Source organism: Panulirus ornatus, chromosome 13 (genome assembly GCF_036320965.1).
Source record: "Panulirus ornatus isolate Po-2019 chromosome 13, ASM3632096v1, whole genome shotgun sequence".
Lineage (NCBI taxonomy): Eukaryota > Metazoa > Arthropoda > Malacostraca > Decapoda > Palinuridae > Panulirus > Panulirus ornatus.
In genome coordinates, this window is record NC_092236.1 from 1,575,465 (window position 1) to 1,600,012 (window position 24,548).

The 24,548-nt window shown below is 41.5% G+C and overlaps 1 protein-coding gene across 2 annotated transcripts in view; it reads right to left on the reverse strand.

Annotated features, from left to right (window-relative positions):
• Positions 1 to 24,548, reverse strand: part of LOC139752656 (GATA-binding factor C-like) — a 228,486-nt gene that overhangs the window by 145,344 nt on the left and 58,594 nt on the right. The window contains exons 3-4 of one of the 2 annotated variants that reach the window (XM_071668413.1): positions 16,954 to 17,565; positions 3,343 to 3,488 (exon numbers count right to left, since the gene is read on the reverse strand). In XM_071668413.1, coding sequence (XP_071524514.1) covers positions 3,343 to 3,488; positions 16,954 to 17,565 — 758 coding nt within the window. The remainder of the gene's footprint in view (positions 1 to 3,342; positions 3,489 to 16,953; positions 17,566 to 24,548) is intronic. The other variant, XM_071668414.1, reaches the window with a different exon arrangement.

The following is a 24,548-nucleotide window of genomic DNA, read 5'->3' on the forward strand; positions in this document are numbered from 1 at the left end:
CAACACCTTACTCCTGCATCAAAACCTAACACCTGCAGTAGCACCTTCCTCCTGCTACAACACCCAACACCTGAAGCAACAGCGCGAAATGACGTGATGCATCGATTTGCTCCGAGGTGTGGGCCTCATGGCTGTAGCAGCGGGAGAGGTGGTAGGAACACGTGACCACATGACATGGTTCATGTACCGTTGAGTGACGTGAAACATGTTTTGAGAGTACCTGAGTCATGTTCCACACTAGTCTCATGGGTATATAGATGACGACTCTTAAGTTTGACAAAACATTTCATTGACAGATCAAAAACATTTAACATGCAACATAGAAACGTGAAAAAAGGAAGTACTGTATCGCACTTATTGATACGCCAAAATATGATGTGCCAGCAGCTCTTAGTCATGCGAAAAGGTTTCACACAAGTGATTTAATGAATACCAGAAAACCATACGAGTTATGAAGTATCGTTTCAGAAACACCTTATATGCCACTCCCTATTCTGTTTTGTAACAATGACATGACAACTATATCCAGAGGGATGAACTACAAGTGTGACGACCGTTCTCTGGGACTCTGAACTTGAGGTCACAGTCCCACATCCCTTCGTTCGGTTTCATTAAGAACCGTGGTTCGAACCCCATCCCTTGCTGTAGTGGTGGTAATAGGTAAAGGGGCTAAGGGGCCTGTTAGTGCATACGACATTCATCCTTTTGCTGGACTAGGATTGTTTACGCGGCGTTGTTTACACTCTGATAAGCCAAGTTTATATTGTTGTTCAGATCTCAGTGTATCATGCGAGCAGCGTCATATGATGCACTATGCCATGCAAGACCAAAATGTATCATGCAGTGTACCGATATATATCACAATGCATGTTTCTCAACATAATGCATTGTACTACTATCTGTAAAAGTGTATGGACCTTAGCCCATACGTATACTGGGTAGTTTACTGAGTTATACTACATACTTATTGCTGTGTGGTACAGTGTACCATAATGAGCCTAGCAGTGTAAAAATCGTAGTATGAAACGTAGTGTGCCGTAATGTACTACAGAGCGTACGTACTAATGTATCTGTACAATGCATCACAATACAGTATGAGTATGTACCAAACATTTCTTGGGTTTGATGTACGAGGGTTTAAAAAGTTCACCAAAGAAGTTATCCTAGGAAGTCCTAGGAAGATGGTCCTGTCCTGTTATTGCAGAATCGAATCTGCCACCAACGATAAGAATAAATTCCACCTGTTCCTGCAATGATTATACTTGGTTTTACATTGACATCTAAGCTATTTTGGAAACCGCACATTCCATAGCTCGTTAGATCTTCCTTTAAGAAACTAGATGTCCTGTTAACATGTCGACAACTCTTATTCTGAGTTGATGCTCCAGTTTTGCGATGGACTGATTTATCTTCGTATGGAATGCTGCTCTAACGTCTGAGGAGGGTCTATGTGTACATAACTGATAGTCTCGCCTAGCTATCCTTGTCAAATCCCCAAATCTAACCTCAGAATTTGACCTATTTGCTCTACGTTGTGTTGTTGGTTCTCTATGCCATCTTCTTTAGAAATGAAAGTGGCTACTTGTGGACTCTACCAGCCAGACCAAGCACCATTCGGCAAGCCACTAACCACATGATTACCAAGTGGTCAATGGCAACTCAAGGATGGACTGCTGCGGCGAGTGTTTCTTTCCCAACTCTGTAATGCTTTGTACCTCTTAACCTTCTGAAGTCATACCGAATAGCTCCAAGTTGTCCATTTGGACAAAACTGATTTTCCACTTCTAAGACTTTTAGATTATCTTTCTTCTTCTCTCATTACTTCCATAGCTTTTTAACCCATTCTTATGTTTCATAAGGACCTTTTCCCGTGACTGAAGCCATTGACTATAACTACTAAACACGAATAATAATTCCTTTTGACAGAGAGGTTTCTTCTCACGAATAACATCCTTCAGAGATATCCGGTCGAGAGGAAAGCTAAATACGAGCCGGAAGGTGGAGAATTCTTCCAGGTTTCGTATGTCAGGCCCCTTGTTCATATGGCCCTAGACTAGGAATAGTTGTATCACGAACTGAGAGAGGATATGGTTAAAGAGAAATAAGGGATACATGCCTCCATTCTCAAAACAGCACAGGCAGAAACATCATTCGAGGAGATGCAGTAATCTTCCAAAGGAAAATCAAAAAGGAAAATGATTAGTCCACTCACTAGCACTGAATGCTTATATAAGGATTCAGAGAGAGATAGAGGAGGAACTGCGTTAAATAAGGAGACGTTTACAAGAGTGTGACAGATAACTTATCGCAGGCGAGAATGTGTGAAAGATTAGAGGTTGAAAACATATCCAGGATACTGGAAGAGTGATAGTGACGGCCTAGAATACGGGCAGACTGGTTGATTACTTGCTTCATATCATTAAGAAAGGAAAGTGCTAAAGCTTCGATTCCAGAGCATCTGTAAGGAAGGATCCCAGTCATGTCCTACTGAAGATGTAAGTAGAGGACTTTGGCTTGAGGTTGACAGGGTATCACGGCCTCGTGGCAGAAATTTTGATAGTCGTTATAAAGTTTATAGAGTTATAAAGTTTATAGAGTTAGAGGACTAGTGAATGAAGCAGAGGGAAACACTTGTAGATAAGAGATAGATCTTATGCCAAATGACGTCAAATTTTGGAGATTCAAAATATCCGAGGTGTGCAACAGGCGTGTCAGTACTGGAATAATCGAGAGTCTTCCTTGAAGGGGAATCCTTGCTGAGGGTTATTCCAATCATGTGAAAACGATTAACGAAAACATCATTAGGCAGTTTCCAAGAGAGGTGAGATATTAGAAAAGGTACGAGTTAAATGGTGTTAAACAGAAGACAAATTTGTAGAAAGAACAGCGAATGCTAGTGAGATTAATGGAAAAACAGTAGGTCTATCAAAAGGGTAAATATCTTCGGATGGAGTGGTGCAGCTGCTATCCGAGCCCTCCCTCACGTTGGCAGCAGAAATAAGTGGGAATCCAGAGATCCCAGAATGCTGGGGACAAGGGACCACAAGCTTGCTGGATCTTCCATGTTGGTGTGCGTACAAATGCTATTCTCGTATGAGAAAAAAGTCACACACTCGAATGGAGAGAGGATTCTTGCCCTATCATTTCCTTGTAGAGAACCATGTGTACCCTGTGCGGGCTTCAGAGTTCCATACACTATTACATTATACACGTACCATACATCGCTTAGATTTGATTGGAAGGCGATTCTGTCACGTGATCTTGAAGAAAAAACCTTAGTGTACTAGTGTCACATAATGCACTTATTACAATGCACCACACAGTGTAGCCTGATACACGTACCATGCGTTGCTTGGGCTTGATGAGGGGTCGGTTCTGGCCGTTCATCTTGTAGTAGAGACCGCAGGCGTTGCACAAGTAGTGACCGTTACCATCGCGTCGCCACAACGGCGTGGACGTGGCGCCGCAGTTGACGCACTCCCGGCCCTCTGGCGGCACATCGGAAGCGAAAGAATTAGTAACATAATGAAATAACACTCGATGCTTATAAGAAAAGAAATGACATCATGTGCAGCTCGTGTTCAGACTACAATCATTCTACAGGCAGCCAGCAAACTATCAATATTCTCTATGTAGGTACATGAGGTTAAAACTGAAGTGAACATAAAAAGTGATATCTTATCTAAGATGTTCCTACGATTCACTATCAATACAAGCCTGATTCCATACCATCCATATCTAGTCTCAGTAATCTCAGCAGAGCTTACTTGCTCACATGTGAATTAAGACGACCCATGAAAACATTCGTGGTGACAAAACTGACAATTGAAGCTGTGACGCGAGATTTTTTCATATACAATCTAATTATTTACATAGCGAGTGGAGAAAACCTGGATTACTCAATAAAGACTGGTCGATACGTTAGTTCAACTGGAGTCGATACTTATTTGACTGACTTTCTCGCCAATACCATCGCCCAACAGTTGATTTGATCGCCAAGTACCAACAGTGCCTGAATAATAGCTTCTGAAGCATCTCGCTATCGCTACACTAATGGCAAAGGATAACCGAGAGATACCGAAACAAGTGAAAGCAAAAAGCAAGTCATTGAAACTAAGCAAATGTTGGAATTAATGTAATGAACACCTGGAAACGGCAGATGATGAGGACAAAACGGTTGAACACGGGCTAAGTAAAGGAGAAGGAATGTTGAGAGAGAGAAGAGGTGAAAAAGACGATAAAGGTGATATATGAATGCGAAATGGATAAAGAGAGAGTGACATGCACACAGACAGAGACTCTTCAAATAATAATGCTTCTTTCCAAGTATGTTATTTTCCTGTAACACAACTTTGTGTGATTCCATATCGATGATTGTAAGAGACGAGACCAGAGTAGGAGAAACATCGAGTGAAGAATCTATGATTCGTTCGCTTAAATGAGTATACATATGAAGGAAATATATTCAGCATTTCAGAGGTATGAAATGTGTATATGAAGATATATGATATCACAATATAAGTTTTTGCAAAGCCATTTGTCGTGTCACATAACTACTTCAACATTCTGGAGTCATGTGGAGTTGGAGAAAATCGGGGTATAATGTGGCTCTGAGAGACCATCATTGAAAGTGTTTGGTTCTGTAGCTTGAAGAGGATAAAGGAATGTTTGTTCTGAATATAACTCTTTTAGACAACTTAACCTGGCATACAAAAAACTTCTTATTGAATTAGATGAAGGATTTTCAAATGATATAATACATGGAAAATATATTGCACTGAGTTTTCAGTCAGATTGTTGTTGAATATAGTATCCAGCCACTATACCCCATGACTGGCAGTAAATTGTACGACCCCCCATCGTTCGCCCGCCGAGTGGCTCAAACATTCACCCAACAGCAGGAGGCACTACACGCCATCACACACTTGTTGACTTCCAAGCACAAACAGCAGTCACGGGTGCACAGGCTGCTGTCTGAGTGCTCCCGTTGGTCACTTGCTATCCTCGAGCTGGTCAGCTGATACCAGTCTGTGGTGGTATTGTCTGTACGTCGCCTGTGACCAGCAAGTCGGTGGTGATGTTGTCTGTATGTTGTCTGTAGCCCGTATGAAGCAGGAAAATAAATTCTGCAGAAATATAATGACAATTTCCAGTACTGCGTTTGTGTGTGTGCAGATGTGTGTATGTTATTGTGTACTTATGTGCATCTTTATGAATGTGTTTATTGTATTAATGCATATATATGTATGTATGTATGTATATATTATATGTGTATGTGTGAACGAGAGCTTATATATTCACATGTATTCGCCTTTCCACACAGATAATGCAGATTGGTGAGCTGTAGCCAGGCCAGCAGCGGCCAACACAGCCAACACCCAACCCTCTGTCCTCTAAATACAATCCTTATTCATCCTACACTGAATACCTCGTCGCCCAACCGGTTCTTATTCATCATCACACATCTACCTAAACAATTTCAGTCAAAGCTTCGTAACATCAAACGATGAAATTGCGAATAAAAGCTTAATAGATTGTCATTAATGAAAAAATAATATTGGGACCATGCCAGTCCGGGTTCATTGAATGAGCCAAAGATAAAATTTATTTTAATGACTGCAGTTTATCAGGGAATGATAATTACTGGAAACTTTAAACTGGCATGGCGGTAGTGGGAAAAAAATATCTGAGGGTCTATTCTGTCAATAGACTTCAAAATCTTTGTGATTTGATTAAGATAATTTGCAGCCGTTTTAAAAGATAATTGTTCGACTTTAGAACAGAATTATCAACAAGGGATCGAATTAAAAGATTTTGTTTTAGATAAGTTATGATATTCTGCCTCATAAGAAATAACTTTTCTCATGGTATGAAAAACTTTTAGAATTCATACAGTCATTCTGAATCAGTGATTCATCTTTGACTCGTGTCACATTGAAAATACCAAGGCTTCCCTAGGGTTACATCATGTTGTAAACACTACAAAACACACAAACCATATGATTCCGTCAGTTACGAAGAGTGAGGCTGTGACCACGCCAGGCAACACAAGGCCACTCGTGTGATCAAGGTCGTTAGTGAGGGAGGGAAGGAGAATGGCTTAGACCACATGGTGGTTTCATGTCTAAGAATCGAGATACACACACACACACACACGCACACGCACACACACACACACACACACACATATATATATATATATATATATATATGTATATATATATATATATATATATATATATATATATATATATATATATATATATTGGAAAGGATCACAATTTTGCGCGCGATCAAGAATTCCTATGAGTCCACCGGGAAAATGAAACACGAAAAGTTCCCAAGTGCACTTTCGTGTAATAATCACATCAGGGGAGACACATCGTCTCTTCGATGTATATCAACTGACTGTTATATTTCTTTCTTGTGTCTCCCCTGATGATGTGATTATTACACGAAAGGGCACTTGGGAGCTTTTCGTGTTTCATTTTCCCCGTGGACTCATAGGAATATATATATATATATATATATATATATATATATATATATATATATTTTTTTTTTTTCATACTATTCGCTATTTCCCGCGATAGCGAGGTAGCGTTAAGAACAGAGGACTGGGCCTTTGAGGGAATATCCTCACCTGGACCTCTTCTCTGTTCCTTCTTTTGGAAAAAAAAAAAAAAATATATATATATATATATATATATATATATATATATATATATATGTACCTCCGTGTTGTACAGATAGGTTCTGTAAAATGCTAACTGCTGGTTGTGTGAGCCTGATGGGGGTTTGACCAGTGTAGACCTCGTTGCTCACCAATGTGAGACGAAGGGTATTCGAGTACATAGTATTCGAATAGTCATTTCCCTATTAGGGGTGCTCATAGCCTAGCAGTAGCGCTCCTGCCTGCCACGCAGAGGTTCCAGGTTCGATCCTGGGTGTTGGAGGTTTGTGTTGGAGGTTTGTAGGATATGAATATATATATATATATATATATATATATATATATATGATATTCTTAATTGCTATGCTACTATGCATGACCATATAAGATTTAGTAATGATGGTGTATAAGTCTTTCTCATACCAGTGTGTTCATACTGTGTACACTCTGAGAAATTGAAACTCATAACTCCAGCTCAATGCGGATGAATATCACTACAGTCTATTAATTTGTAATCAAAAGCCTCCATAACTGGTATTTCATCATCTCTGAGAAAGACATGTTTTATTCCAAATGTTTCTTCGTTGTTATAATGGAACATATGCTCTTGTTCGATAACATTCTTTAGAGGATTACATGTCATCATTACCACTATGCTTTTTTTTTTACAGTTACCCTTCCCGTTATATATTGTCTGAACGGGCCATCTTCCAGAGTTTCCTGAAGCTTCAAGATGTTTGTTATCCAGAAGGCTAGTTAGTTCTTCTTTTATCTTTCCCTTCTTGCCACCATGTACCTCTGAAGCAACACGTAATATCTTGATTCTCTACTATCTTTTTTTTTTCTTTTCACAACTCGACCAACGTCAGGTGCAATTTCCCTAATACGATCCTTGAATATCATCTCTGCCACTCACTACTCGCCCATTTGCATTTGCGTACATACTTTCGGTTTAGCATTTCCATCACATAACAGACTGAAAGGAATGTGTGTGTGTGTGTGTGTGTGTGTGTGTGTGTGTGTGTGTGTGTGTATATATGTGTGTGTGTGTGTGTGTGTGTGTGTGTGTGTGTGTGTGTGTGTGTGTGTGTGTGAGTGTGTGTGTGCGATGGAGAGTTAGATACTGTCTCCATGTGTTGCTGTATACAAAGGCCACTCATAGACCAGTGTACATGTATGTTGGTATGTACTTGTACACTTGGCACATGTGTGTGTGTGTGTGTGTGTGTGTGTGTGTGTGTGTGTGTACATGATAGGTGACAGTGCCACTAGGCATGACGGGTACATCAGGTGTCACTAATTAGCAGAGGTGACTCGGACACTCTGTGATTGTTTCTTGTTTTTATCAGGGACTGCTCTTCACCATGCTGGATTTGTCAACAGCATTTAATTAGTTTTTGCTACAGGGGAGTGTGGACGTGGAATGTGTAACTCTGGATTTATGACATGTGAGTTCCTGGTGTGTGTAGTTTGGATGTATGGTCGTGTGGACGTGTTAGTTGTGTGGGAGTTCAGTTGTGTGGGAGCGTTTGTGGGCGTTCAGCAGTGTGTGTGTGGAAGAGTGAGAGGGGTAATGGATGAAAGGAAACTTGTGTCAGTATGAGCATACAATAGTGAGGGCGGGTGTGACTTCAGCGAGGGCTGGGCCACGTATGTGGTACGATCGATCAACAATGCTAGGAAGGGCGTGAGGTCTTATTTTAACTTTTTCTGTGAAATGAAAGTGATATATGCGACTGGTCCAATCTTTGACATACACTGAGGCTGTTTGAAACACCAGAAGGTAACACATTCTGGATCATTGTTTCTCTACTTCTTTGAAGGCTTTAGAACAGTTGCTTTATCTAATACAATCATAGACTGATATGTAGTTTGTAAAGAATCAGTATTGCTACATCAATTTTTAGTTATCAAAATACAGTTAGTACCGACAGTCTTCTTCCTCTGCTTCGATGAAACAAAGATCTAATTCTATTGTTTACTCTAGTATATACATACTGTAATCCGATGTAGTCTGCAGCCTAAGGATGTAACAGTCTGACTCCCGCAATGATGTGTCCAGTTGGAGACACGCATGTGTTGACTTCGTGAGACTTTAGCGTGTGTGTGTGTGTGTGTGTGTGTGTGTGTGTGTGTGTGTGTGCTGCTCTCAACTAATTCCAAAGGAGATCTCCAGAACGTAGTAAAGATGATGACTATCAATAATGCAGACGTATGAAGTGTTTCAACAAGCAGGCACAGTGTAGTTATATTTCATTGCGCATGTTTCTCTTTCGCTGATGAAACTGAATATTAGTGAAAGTGACATATTTGCGTCGTGAAAGAATTTTGGACTCAAAATGTCGCTAAATGAGGCCGACTGCTTACGTGCTCATAGAGCCATAGAGACAACACTGAGGGATGGCAACTGATACAGTTGTTTACCTCCTTCCATGAGTATTGTGTTTACCTCACTACATAACCCTTTGTTGGGAGTTTACCTATAAGTCGCTCAGTTATGAGAGCTGAAAGACTTCCCTTGGAAGAAGATAAGAAGGTGAAGATACCTTCATTCCTCCTAAGAGGAATTAGCAACAAATTATCTCAAGACGACTGCTGTGGGGGCTTCCCTCCGTCATGATCAAACATGCATCAACCTTACCTTCGTCAACTGATCAGGACAAATAACATGATTCAATTAAACTTAAAGCAAAGGACATGGGAGTCTACTTTGACCCAAGACATATGAGCCAAATGTTTACCACAACCAAACAAAATGGGCAGATGATACTAAGGGTTCATCTTAAAACAAAGTTGATGAAAACTATGCGTGAATAAACTCCGGAAGTTCACTTAGATGTTGATCGAGAACTAGACACAAACACAACAGAAGAAAGGTTGATGCCACAACACAAGGCTTTTGGTCAGGTAGTTGCCAAAGGTTCAGATCGGTTAAACAGTAATGTATTCAATTTAATTAGTTCCCGAGGAAGCTTCTGAGCCATCAGGCGGTAGTAAAGTGGCCAGAAGGAGAATTCCGGCGCCTCTATAGATAAGATGGTTTGGAATATCAGAAGTAGAACTACCAACTATTTTGATCAGATGATTTGGAATGATCAGGAGTAGAAATACCAACTATATGGTTTAGGTGATCAGAGAGTTGTCACTAATAACAATGTCTCACTATTCGTTTGTTTGTGATAAATGAATTGAGAGTAACAACTACATATCAGGAAATACAGAGCACCTGTACTCAGATTGCGGAATAGAAGTGTTTTTCATAAGAATCTTGGAAACAATTAAGTTGCAATACACAGGAGGTTTTCTTCTTCGGTGGTTCCAAGACAACAAAAAGTAGAGATACAAACTTTTATCTGCCTGTCACCTTAGTGCAGTACTTCTTGAGTGTCCAGAAATAGCAGTGCTAATTAACATTATCGCCCAGGTAGTTCTGGAATAACCAGAAATAGCTATAGCAATCAACTTTATCGTTCATTTCGTTATAGAGGACCCCAGAGAACGTTAGAGCGAAGTTAACTTGTCCTCGAGCTGCCCAGAGTTGTGTTACTGATCTCCATGCTCGCTCCTGGAGAAACGTATCTAAAACATTGATATAGGTTTACATTTGTTGATAAAGCTCAACTTGATTTTGAGACAATGCTGGAGCTTTCCGAGCGATGAATATTCTTATAAGTTGTTTTTCTAGTCTTAATGAGCATTTTACATGGGTAAAGCTTTAACTTGCCATGATTACACAAAACTATTTAGATAGAAAATATCAAATTTGTTATTTCCCCTCACCCACAGACACTCCAACATTAATATGTGATCACCTTAAACCTCAGTGACAACCTTTGCAAGAAATCAAAGGAACTCAATTATAATTTCGTTGATAACTTACTAAGTAACAACTAAAGGCAAAAAGAAAATCCTTGACGTATGTGGAAAGGGCAGCTCTGGGTCAGTTAATGGTTTGGATCTTTTTTTCTCATCAAGAAATAAATTAGTAGAGCGTCTCACAGATGACGTTAGACTTCATATCTGGAGGCAGGATTAGTGTGTATTGGAATGCATACATACTTACCTTACCTTACCTCTGCTCCAGGAGCCCCTTCTATAAACTAATACATACATATATATATATATATATATATATATATATATATATATATATATGTATATATATATATATATATATATATATATATATATATATATATACACATTATATATATAACATGTGTGTGTGTATGTGTTTGTGTGTGTGTGTGTGTGTGTGTGTGTGTGTGTGTGTGTGTGTGTGTGTGTGTGTGTGTGTGTGTGTGTGTGTGTGTGTAATTTGCTCAATGTAAGTGTTTGTATGTGCATCCACAAGTCTTTAATCGCATCGGTGTTGATGTGTTTATCTTGCACTATCACACTACTGCACAGATAAAGGTACAACAATCAGACGTAATGAAATGAAAATAATCAGAAAAATTGATAATGGGAATGATGTAAAAAAAGTAATATTTGAGCATTAGTAAATTGGACGAATAGAAAAGACCGTGATGTATCTGTGAATGTGGACAACGTGAAGAAGTTTAAAAAGTTGTGTGGTTGTGTAGAATGTTCAAGAGATAGAGCGCCACGAGTGATGAAACATTTCCCTTATTATAATCACAGACACCCTATATATGCTGAAACATACAGGAACTGCATCTGCCTCCCTGAACAATCTTCTGGATTCTCAATGTCCCCCTCACTTCTGCCTCTAATTACCTCACTCTCATACGTCTCAAACTGGAACAAGAACAATGAAATCGTCATTTTCAGAGGTCGGAGGTCAAGGAGGTAGCTTATACTTTCATTATCTAATCAGACAAGGCTCCAGCTCCTTTAGACAGTTGTTGTTATCGTTTCTAGCGTCCGTTTATGGCTCTTAATTATTTTAATTCCCCTCCCCTCCCTCCTACCTGTCAAATCGTCCATCCATCAACTTATCAAATCTCTTTATCAGACGCGACAAACCTCCCTCAACGAGCGTGGCGCCGGGCAGGGCTGAGGTCACTCGGCGCCAGAGGTACCAACCCAACCGCTACCCACAACTGCCAACCTCTCCAGACTTCCTCTCCGTCACACGACGCGAGACGTTCCTGCTAGTCCCCCTAATTCTGAAGAATTTTCTCCGTGAAAAACCTTTAGTGAGAGTGCTTGTTATATGGAAGCCATAATCCCGAAAGTACACTTTCGCGGGTCTGCTGGAGGCAGTCTCGGTGGTTTTTCATTTTAGAAAACATGAAGAGAGAACACACTCGTTTCTTAATCTACATTATCGTATTAGAAAGTTGTATCACACAAGCCTAATACTGTAAAAATACCTTATTTACAAGAGACCAAATTATGTCTTTGGAAACAGAAGAGAATCGACTCAAGCTTCACGAGCCATCTCGAAGCACGAGGGATCGAGACCGTTAGAGTAAGAGAGGGTGTGTTCAGGGCTGGTGTCTGGTACCACTGTCTGAGCATCTCTGGCGCCAGATGGAGCGTCGATAACCACTTGATAACCAGCTGATAACTAGCAGATAATCGGTCATTTGCATAATCAGATGAGCGGCTGATTGGTGCAGGGGTCGGGGGGGACTACTGCCCGGTCACTTGCTCATGTTTATGGTTTGTTTTATTTATAGTTTGTTTATCGTTTACTTTGTTGTAGGTTTTGGATTTCGTTTCTCCACATATATGTGCATTGTGTTTTGTCTCTTGTTCATGTTTTTAGCTTTGGTAATATCTGTACACATCTTATTTATTTGTTTCAAATATTCAGTTTGTGGTATTCTGTCCATCTTATCACGGTTCTGTTCATTTGGTCGTTTTTCATTTTTCTCCGTCTATTGTAATCCTCTTCCCTCCAATAAACTTTTTATGTACATTCCAGATCATCCTAAAATGGTTCCATGAGTGCCCACTGTCTAGTACCTTCTGTATATATATATATATATATATATATATATATATATATATATGTATGTGTGTGTGTGTGTGTGTGTGTGTGTGTAAGTATGAACAAATGAGTAGGGATTAATGCCATAAGTTGTCTGAAAAGAAATTAACCAAACTTTTTGTACTAAAAAAAGAATATTTGATCAAGAAAGTATGTGCATTATGTGGACTTGAACACCTTGAAGGCCAGATATACACGTTATCTATTTTCACCGACCTTTACATTAATCAACCAACACAATTATCGTGATTGGACGATCCAGCTCCGCCTGGCTACTTTAATTACAGTATAACTTATGGAGGCAAGATGACCTTTTATCTGTCTGCATATGTCCATCTCAGGTTAATTTCCCAAAACGAGTTTGTGCATTATCCGTTTCGTTTTGTCTGGTTCGTCAAGGAAAACAAACTATTTTAAGGTAATCAGTTGATGGCGGTAATGGAAAGAAAGAAATTATATCTATTTGTATTTATTTCATCTAAATTCTTTCATTCATCGATGTTTGCATTACCTTACCAGGTCACCTGCATACAATTACCAACTGGTAATACAAAAGAAAAATGATGTTGGATAACCGATGCTTTACTACTTCTCTGGTGGGTGTGCCAGTGTATGATAGCCAGTGTATTGCTTGATCAGCCAAGTTGTTAAAGTCTGTAGATGGTAGAGTGTACTGTATATTCTTCTGTGTATTCTACACCAGTTGTTCACAATAACGACAGGATTTGAAGTCCCAGCTGATCAGTGTTGCTCGTTTCTTTGAATTATCTGGATGTAGCTGGTTTTTTTACCGCTCTCTCTCTCTCTCTCTCTCTCTCTCTCTCTCTCTCTCTCTCTCTCTCTCTCTCTCTCTCTCTCTCTCTCTCTCTCAATTCAGCATTGAGTTCCTGAATACTCGGATGATATGCACATAATGAAACATCCTCACAAGGAGAATGGAAGCAGAGTCGATCATCAATTTAAGGAAATCTACAATCAAGGTCTTGTGAGCTGTAATCAAAGTTACAACTTTGATGAATAGCATATGTGATTATAGTCCCTACAGCTAGTGGATATATCTATATTTCATCTGTTGTGGCTATATAGAGAGTCTGTGGTTAAGGCAGTCGAGCCCAAGCGTTCACGCTGCAAAATGAGATAAACATAACCTTCTGCATGTTGAGAAACATCTGAGTCTTATTGTTCAGATGCAGCTAGGCCCTAGCCCTCAGGGATCCCGTCTCATCCTTCATACAGCGTCCTGGATTTCTAGAAAGTGAGTTACCTTCTTTTAATATCTGATGCATTAATGAGACAAAGATATGACGACGAAAGATTACTTTATAGTTAACAGAATGTCATCCTAAGGGCTGTCTGTCCTTACAGGTGAAGACACGACAACACAGAAGTAAACAGTTCCCTCTCATGCTTTTCCATTGAACACATAATGGGATGCACTGACATATTAGGTCTATTCCAGTATATTCACTGGAATCCTTTATCACTATTGACGCATTCTTGGCTGGTTACTTCCCCAGCTTTAAGTCATGAAGGGTCATAGACCCGTTAGCTATACAGAGAAATGTCTACTGACTTCTAATTATAACTTCAGTACATGAGTATTAGATGGGTGTGTATGTGTATGTGTGTGTGTGTGTGTGTGTGTGTGTGTGTGTGTGTGTGTGTGTGTGTGTGTATTGGGCTGATGTGAGGCTTAGGCTAGTATAAGGGTAATCCATTTGTCAGTGTTCTCGTCTTAGGTGAACTCAAGTGACAATACAGCTCAAGTAGGCGCGCAGGAGCACTGATCGTAGTGAAGGTGTTCGGGCCACTTAAGCATACAAAGTCCCATAAAAACTCAGTGGTTCATTCACTGTATACAAAACGAACTGCATCTGAGACTGATACCAGAAAAGAAAAATACTTCATATTGTCAAATCAATTATCGCCAAGTTCCACTGGATACTAAGTGAAAATTTTCCCCCAGCGGTATACGTACGTCAGACTGAGATTTGTCGACTCTTGTCTATCAGACCTGGGAAGTATTACTAAGCCACCTGAGGACATTTCTCAACGGCATTCATAAGTAAACTATACTACATTAATACGTTAAAGATATCTACACATAAAATGCTTCATCCACTGTCTTCTTCTTCAAGGGCTGTTCACGTTTCGAAGTGAACAAGCGAGTTCGATCACGCTGAGGAGGACTCGCGATATGCTTTTGAAAGCGAACTACGCAGCCCCCCACCGCGACCCAAGTATTTACCCAGACACTTGTCATCGTTCATGTACCCTCCTCGGTGAGCTGAGTTGCTGATGGTGATTGAATATCGTCCACGTCTCGACACACTACCTCACTCAACATGATAACTACAGACTTAAATCTGGCTCTTGTTGAACTGGTGGTTCATGTATGTGTGTGTGTGTGTGTGTGTGTGTGTGTGTGTGTGTGAGGCTTTCATGGTGATAGTGGTGTGTGTTTGCACCAACATACCTAACATTTAGGAACTTTAGAAGACTATTCTTTTAGAACAAGTTATCTTGCAGTTAGTGATGGGTGGTTTAAGAGGACAAGACTTTGTTGTATACATGAAAAATGTTAACTTCTTACAAGCAGCTTCATTTTCGGCCATGTAAGATGATACAGTTAGGGCAGTTGCGATGATCTCAGCTCCTTAGCTAATGATATAAATCATCAGCAACAACAGTCATTATTCTGATTCCTCTTCGGATCTTGTGGAAGTGAACAATAGATGTGGGACTGGTAGGTGCGCTAAGAACTGGCCCGGATATTGGAACGTGTTGCAGGATCTTCTATTCTAAAGGATTTTTTGGTCCTGAGACAGTGAACTCGAGTGGCTAGACTGACTTAAGTAATACCTGGCACCCGTCAGGGCCAGACAGTGCCATCTAGTGTAGCAATACCAAGGTCAGAGGCCTGGCTAACCTGAAATTACCATTAACCCTCTGAGACGGTGCGGCACTAGAGTAGGACGGTAAGATCATTGGGTTTAATAGCACGACTTGTGACATGATCCTAACAGGTCGAGTCAAGGGCTAGGTCATTATACCCAAGGGTTGTAGCACCGTTCTCAAGGTCGTACCATCTCTCTGAGGGAGTTGAAAACCATGAAATTCATACAACGTCCAACGGTCAGTCAAGGGCGTAGCCAAGACTGGCCAGTGTTAGTATCAAGAGACAACGGAAAATATTAAATAGATTCAGATCTCAAAAGAGGAGCCTAGTTGACCGGTGGAGAACGAATGCTTGTGAGGACGTTGTTTTGATACGTATACAATGATGATTAACCGCCACTCATCAAATAAAAAAACCAAGAAATTGATTACTGAATTAATTGAAGTAATCAGACGCTGTCATCTGGCTTGGGTGACGAGTTCTTTATTTCAATTTTGAATCTAGAACATCTATGTGTCTGTTGTTTACATACCAAGCATTTCTCTGATGTCATGGATAACGGGTACATAGCTAGGGGTAGGTGAAGTCAAGTATAGAACGTGATGAAATTTCCGAAGTATTTCCAGAACACGGTCGTGCTTACGACACCACCGGTGGAAATACCATGTAAGGTGCAGGCTTTCCCTCCTGGAAACTCTTAATCTCTTGAATTTCGAAAAGAAACAAATATTGTGTAGTGAAGGTCATGGAAATTATCAGCTGTCTGTTATATACATAACATGTTGTCGGTGGTGACCTAGCGTATCTCTCTGAGACTTGAATAGGCTTTTAGCTCTGTTGACACTGCTAGTTACCTATATATATATATATATATATATATATATATATATATATATATATATATATATATATATATATATATATATATATATATATATATATATATATTGAAGACTTAGATTACAGGCAGCGGCTAGAGAGAACCAGTTCTCGGACAGATCATTTCCTTCCTGAGTATCATGGGTAAAAACTTCACTGAGGTGAGATGATGCTGCAGAGTGGGCAGGTGACCCAGAGGCTCCGGGAATGGTTTAGATCACAGGTGAAGAGGTAGAGTTTAAGTGTCGCAGAGGCAGCGAGAGTTCCTTATAAGTAAAGCAGTAAGTGCAAAAGGCCGCAAGTGAAATCATATTAGATGCAGTTAAGTGCTAAGTGCCAGTGATGAAGGATGAGAGGCTAAGTGCTCAGCATGTTGCAGTAAGTGCCAGAGGTCTTAGGTGTAGCAGTCTGTGCTTTACACTAATGTGGCATCACCAGAGGGTGGTAGCAAGCCTACTGAGAGCTGCAGCTTATTAGAAGTTAGCACTTAGCGTCTAGCGGGAGGAGTGTGTTCAGTGCCTTGTCCGACTGCGGTCTTACCGGCGCTAGCCTTGGCTTTGGCTTTGTTCTTGGAGGCTGAGTTGGAGGGGGCACGTCCGGGAGGTGGGGGATCCGGGGGGGTAGGGTAGTAGGCATCTTCGTGGGCAGGGAGGTAGGCGTCGTAGGCGGCGTAGGAGTCAGGGTGGAACGCCTCTGTGGGTGGTGGCGGTGGTGGAGGGTTGTGGAGGAGGGGTGGGGGTTGGGATGGGGTGTGTAAGGGGTCAGAGAGGGCGTACTCGTCGCTACCTTCGCGTTTGGAGCCGCCCATCACGGGCAGAAGGGTGGGTGGTGACTTGAGCTCCGCCATAGGCATCTCCAGGCCCGGCTGGTGGGCATGGTGGGCGGCTGTAGACGTGGCCACGCTTCCGTAGTCGTGGGTGGCTACTGTCATGCCCACCGTATCTGGCGTGGCGTCTTTGGGCGGCGTGGGCGGGAATGTGAAGAGATGTGTGTGATGAAGGGTCGTTGGGGGCGGTGGACGAGAAGTGAGGGACGGTACCCAAGACGTAGAGGGTGTGTGAGCCACGCCCATGCCGCGGGAGTGCTCCGGGAACCAGGCCGCGTGTAGGGGCGTAGGGTAGTGTGGGCGGACGGGACTGCCTCCCACGCGACCTGCAATAAAACATAAACAAAAGATTAGTAACAATATTCACACCTTCCCCGTAAACAAAACATTAATGACGTCATCCACACTTCCTAGGAAAATCGAATATCACAAAAAATACCAGGAGGTGGCCGGACGCTGGCAACATACCAGGGTGGCAGTCGGACACTGGCAACAGAGACTGGAAAAAGACATGCTGCAACTTGGTCGTTACCTGGAGGACTGTGATGGTCAGAAACAGTTGTATTGGAGAGAGAGGACTCGAAGATCAGATGTTCTCTTGTTCTTACATATAGAGATCCTACAAAATATCTGAAAATAACGTTGCAATTGAAATACTATCTCGGAAACATCAGAGAAACAGTAATAACATTCTTGTTACATCGCAAGATCTTCTCCATGTCATTATCAGCATTCGGTGTTTAGACTTCCTCGATTATAGTATAAGAGAAGCATTGACGCATCATGAGTGACCTTCCTGCAGTATCGAGTATGCCAGATGTATACCTATGACGCCCTCTTCTGTCCCCCACGGGGAGGTCTAGTGAAGTCTACAGGACATCACTAAACAACCAAGATAATGTTAACAATAGACCGCGACAGCGGCACCAGACCCTCCCTCTCTACGTGAACATTCCAGTAAGAAGGAAATGCCTAAAGTTAACCGTGTGAGGAACAATATCTTCTCTTGCGAGGAAATGCCACACCACTACCTAATGCTACAGTTAGAGGAGGGAGGTGGCAACTGCTGAAGTGATGAGAAGTACTGAGATTGTACAGGAAGAACGTATCAAGCGAGGCACTCATGATAAAATGCAGGATCTAGGGGACAGGAACAATACTCCACATAGTCTGTTATCTTTACTCTTGCTATAAGATGATGCGAAAAGTTTTATAAATTCCTCGAGAGAAAATTAACTTTACTTATCTATTCACTTCAGCCAATACACCACAAACGAACTACGGGAAAATAACTTTAAATGATATGTGACCTGACTAAGCAGACCATACATCCCATTGTTGATCAATGTCATCATTTATGTGTATGAAAATGTCATAATATGAGTAACATTTGACACGAGCAAAGAAAGACCAGAACGTGGTGTGTCTTGACGCTGGTGTGAAGTAAGGCACTCCGTACGTACCCAGACGGCCTGAAAGACGGACGGATGGATGGACGGTTAGAAGAAAGAGCGGAAGGAAAGACATTAGCACGGATGGATAGAACTAAGGAAGGACGGATGGAAAGACGGAAGGACAGATGGACAGTGGAAGGAAAGATTGGTGGATGGTCAGAGAGACACGACTGTTGTCGTTCAAGCGACTTAGTGTGACACTAGTTGTACACATATTCGGGTGCATATACAAGTGCACGAATTCACATGCACACACACACACACACACACACACACACACACACACACACACACACACACACACACACACACACACACACACACACACACACACACACACACACACACACACACACACACACACAAAAACAAACACACACACACACAAACACACACACACACACACACACACACACACACACACACACACACACACACATATATACACACACATATACACCTCACCGAAACATACGTACATAAACACGATATTCATAAATTTACATATAAACGACACACACATATATGCACATATAAGCACAAACTCAAAACACATACACACAAACGTACTCATGAAAGTAATGATGAATGGCAAACGCTCAGAGTCTAAACCAAGACATTCTCCATGAACTAAATAAGAAGTGAATCTAAGAAGCCTGAGTCTTATTATTCTCTTCTACATAATGATAAGCCATACTACCATGAATAAACTCCTAACTCGTTAATAACCAAAAGACAAAGGAAGCAGCAAGTAGCAGGCAGCAGAGTGAATAAATGAAGCCATGAGGAACTTCGATGAATAATTCAGCAGGAGGCGGAGAGGGGTGCCATAAGAGGCCTGCTGAGTCATTCCTCAGCCTTGCCACTTCCACACCAACACCTCACCCACTGCTGGGGCTACCAACACCTCTCACCCACTGCTGGGGCTACCAACACCTCACCCACTGCTGGGGCTACCATCACGTCGCACCCACTGCTGGGGCTACCAACACCTCTCACCCACTGCTGGGGCTACCAACACCTCACCCACTGCTGGGACTACCATCACGTCGCACCAACTGATAAGGCTACAGATTCTTCTGACCTAGATCTACAATGTTCATGATAATCGGTTAACAAGTTTAATGCTATCCGTGTTGATTCTTATTTCAAACTGGTAAGTCTTAATGATTCATTCTTCTTCATAAAAGTTCCAGTTGATGACCTCTTAGAATATTTGGTTGATGTCTTGGACAACATTGATTTACTTGTTTCAAATTCTGTTTTATTGATAAGAATGTGTAAAACAGAAATGTATATTTAAATTTAGTGAAGAATATTATGCTCAGAAATTCGGTATGGGGATGGATAACCCTCTTTCACCGGTATTAAGTAATCTTTACATGGAATTTTTTTAAACAAAATTACTAAGGGATATCTTACCCTCTAAGGCAATTTAGTCTTGGTATGTAGATGATGTTCTTTGTGTTTGGCCAATAATCGAAAATTTACAAACATTTCTCCCTTTCCTTAACATTTCAGTACCTTCTATCAACAAGAGCGTAAAAGTAAGTAGGGTTAGAAGTTGAAGAGATGGTCACCTATGGAGAGAAGACAGTGAACGAAAGGAGAGAAAGCTTAGAGTCACCATTACTGCGATAGGATGAGAAAGGGATGTCGCTCAGTCATCGATTACTTCAGTGGGCTTCATTATACTTTAGTATCAAATTTCAGTCACATCAATAATCCTTCGTCGACAAGTCTGTGAAAACCATTACTCTTTCCAACTCATTCTTCACAACACTTGAAGTATACTAACGTCATCCACAACTCAGAGCATACAACAGCTTTGTCTGAAGGCACTAAAGATGCTAACCATTCTCCCTAAACACTTCAATTCTACCAGCAGTTTTTACTTCAAAATATACTGGTCTAGCAACTCACCCGGAGCATAAATACTCACAAGAATTCACTTTAGGTACTTCAGTTCAGCCAACAACGTTCCATCAAAACCGACTAAGCTATAAACTCTCTCCTCCATCCCTTATGTTCCTTACTCTCTGGCATTTACGACCACCTAAATCGCTTTTAGTTCGGCAGGACCCATCGCTTATATCATCTGTGCAGCGACAGGTAGATGGACGAGGGGACGAATGGGACTGAACCCTACATAACGTGTGATGAAACGACAACACAGAACTAAACACGATGTATATGGTTTAGATCTTTTCATCTCTGAAGTATGATGGGGTTTTATTTCCCAAATCAAAGCCTTTTGATTATAGCTGCTGCACTTAACTGTCTTGTTGAATATGTGTTATTTGTTGTGGGGAAAATCCTTTTGCCTGAAAACTAGGCGGTAACTAGTGTCACCTTTATCACCTTTGAAAGAATTCTGTGACATCAAGAGTCATTCGACTAGAGGAACATCAGCTATCAAACAAAAGGGTTCGCTAAATCTGAAGGAATAGGACAACGTAGCTCTGACGACCACAAGGTTTACAGAGCTCCTCGGCTCTACAGAGCCGATGGGTAACTTGCCATTGTTAGGAATATACATTACTCATTTTGTCTTCCTGACTTCCTAAGGAATAGTATTGTTTTTGCATTGAGGTTCATGGAACACTAGTAATGTACAATGATACGTAACACGTACAAAGTACATCTTATCATCAGTTGGAGAGCCAGTGCAAGTGTTACCGGACTCTTGTGTCGACCTACAGTGTAGGGCAGTGAGTGAATTTTGTTATACAGGACTCTCAGACTTGCCATTTCCGTAATGTCGGGTTTTCAACAAAGAATGAATGTTACAGTAATACCAAGTATGTTCACTGTGTTGAAAGGTGGAACTACAAAACTGTCGAAGGAGAGAGGAAAGTTGTGAGGAATTTTCGATAAAGAAATTGGCAGATCTTGAGTCTTGGAGACATTCAACTTAATCAGATTTCGTTTACAGCCTTTTGATATCGTCATCAAGTCTGAAATTACTGATGTTGTGTCGAGACGAGATGGACATCAAGTGAGAAGAGGAGCAGAACTGAAGGATGTGGAGGAATATAGTGTTGAGTGGTCTGTGTACAGTAGAGTGTATTTGATCATTTGTAGAATCAAGAAAATCGTTGATAAAATGGCCAGAACTGAGACGGATCAGTCAGAGAGCAAGCTAAATATGACGAAGCAAAGTGACGAAGGGAAGCCAAAATAGGGGAGCTCAGACATAAGACCTTAGTGCCATACACTGTCGAAAGTTTTCAATACATGGGCAACCACATAGGATTCCCTAAAATCTTTCAGGGATGATGACCAGACATAAGCAAGATAGGAAAGAATATCATCAGTGGATCTCGCCTTACGAAAACCAGTCTGGTGATCAGAATAAGGGAACGCTTTTTCTCAAGGATAACGTAGTTGCAATGATTACGGCCAATGGTAGAGGCTGAATAGGATTCACAGGAGGGGGGGTTCTTCCCAGCTAAATATGCCTGATCCCTTGCCTGAATGACCTCAGAACAGGAACAATTGAATCACGGATTGGAAGAAGAGGTCGTCTTGGAGGAAGAGGGGTTAAATGCTTCCATTCCTTCAACAATAACCTCCACTATGCGTCTTGCGGCGACAGACGCATCACCATATGAGAAAGTCGAAATAGAATTTTCGCAAGTTATACTCTGCTGGGAAATATTAAAACTGCATGAATGTGCATTGATAAGGAAATATTGAACAAGCTCTTTGCCTCATACATAAGAGCAAAACTTGAAAATCACGGGTTTTAAAGTTTTAAAAACAGTGATTGTAAGGTTCTTCAAGAGATGTAGAAATACATAAAAACGAGGACATAGCTTGAAATAAGGCTAGAAACTTGTTAGAAAAGATCGAAAAGTAGAAGCGTGGTGAATGAAAGAAATAAAACGAAGGAGACATGATTATTGGAGAAAGCAAAAACAAATTTAAAAAGTATGAAAGTAGAGCCCCACGATCGTAAACCCCCTCTCAGAACAGTCGCTCAGGTAAATATAAATAATTACGCAAACAAACGTATGAAGACACGCTCGTACGTGGACACAGCGAAATCAGCTAAGAGATACTTTCATGTTAACATATCACGTATACACACACACACACACACACACACACACACACACACACATTTCATCGACTAATTCTTACCATAGAGTCACACTCCCTGCCGGGGAACTGGTCGAACTACTTGTAGATGCAGCCGTGGAGTGTGATACATATTCCAGGCCAGCCCTGCCAGCGCCACCAGCATCAGCTGCAGAAGGCTCAGCTGTCGCGGTGTGGGTGGCGCAGAAGACAGACAGAAAGCCAGGATGGCTGAGAGTTACAGAGATGGGCGGACAGACGGGAAAATATCGAGGCCGAATGACAAGTTGTGTGAGTTAAGAAAGGAAACAAGCGAGACAGACATAAACTCACAGGCAAGTACAGAGATATCTAAAAAGAATAGAAGGAAGAAGGAACAAGCAGACAGACTAGCAGTCATATAGACGGGTGAAAATAGCAGATACATATATATATATATATATATATATATAGAGAGAGAGAGAGAGAGAGAGAGAGAGAGAGAGAGAGAGAGAGAGAGAGAGAGAGAGAGAGAGAGAGAGAGAGAGAGAAGGAACAAACAGAATACATTCAGACCAGAATGAGTGACGGAATTCATTGACAGAGAACTAGAAAGACAGGGAGAGATAGAGAGAAGTATAGACTGACTATACAAGAAGTAGATTAATGAAAACTTTCCACTTATGACCACACTGTGAACAAGACGTTTGCGCTATGGTGCCCATGGCTGATAATAGCGTCCCTTTTGGTGGCTTCCCAAGTTAATGGTGCCCCTGAGTGGTACCTCTTGGTGATGGTGCCTCACTGTGTAGCGCCCCTAAGTGTTGGTACCTCTGGTGATGGCGTCCCTCTGGTTGGTGCCGTGGGCAAGCGCCGTAAGTTGTGCCCCTTTGTGAAGGCACCAGGGGTGATGGTACCCCTGGGTGATGGCGCTTCTCGGTGATGGTGACCCTGGCTGGATGATGGCGCCTCTTAACACCGGGTGTAACATCTATCAGGTGGTGACCGTCTGCGGTAGTGCCGCTTAATGATGACGCCTCTGAGGCCATAGTGCAACCTCAGACAGAGGCACCCCTAGCCGGTGATACCCACACACACACACACACACACACGTGCACACACACACACACACACACACACACACACACACATGCAGACGCACACACACACACACACACACACACACATACACACACACACACACATACAGACGCACACACACACACACACACACACACACACACACACACACACACACACACACACACACACATTCACGACAAAACCAACTCTCCGTTAGACACAACAACAACAACAAGAGCCTCCCTTACTGGTCCCCCCCCCCCCCAACTGGACAACCTCGTTAGCCAGAGGACCCTCATGCTGCCCAAATAAGGTCGCCCCACCCAGCGTCTGGACCTCAACCTATATCACAGGTTCAAAAACTTGGTTCTCTAGCGGGAATCGAACAGACGACATGCGTTGCATTTGTGGCTGTGCAGCAAGCTGTGGGATAGCTAACCTCTTGAAAGATTAAAGATGGTGTCAGAGTACTGCGTACTGTGATATAATTGTAACTCAACTTTTGCAGAGATGTTTTTTGACGTCAGGGTGTTATTGAGGTATTTCTTCGTTGTCTCCTCGATTTTTTTGATAAATATGTGTCTATGACTCGAATCCATGTTCAGGATAATTGCATGGTATCATGGTAGTTTGATAGTTTAATAGAGGAGGTTCTATGATTGAGGTCTGGCGGAGATGGTCGCGTTCATTTTTCTTGTGCTTTTCATTTT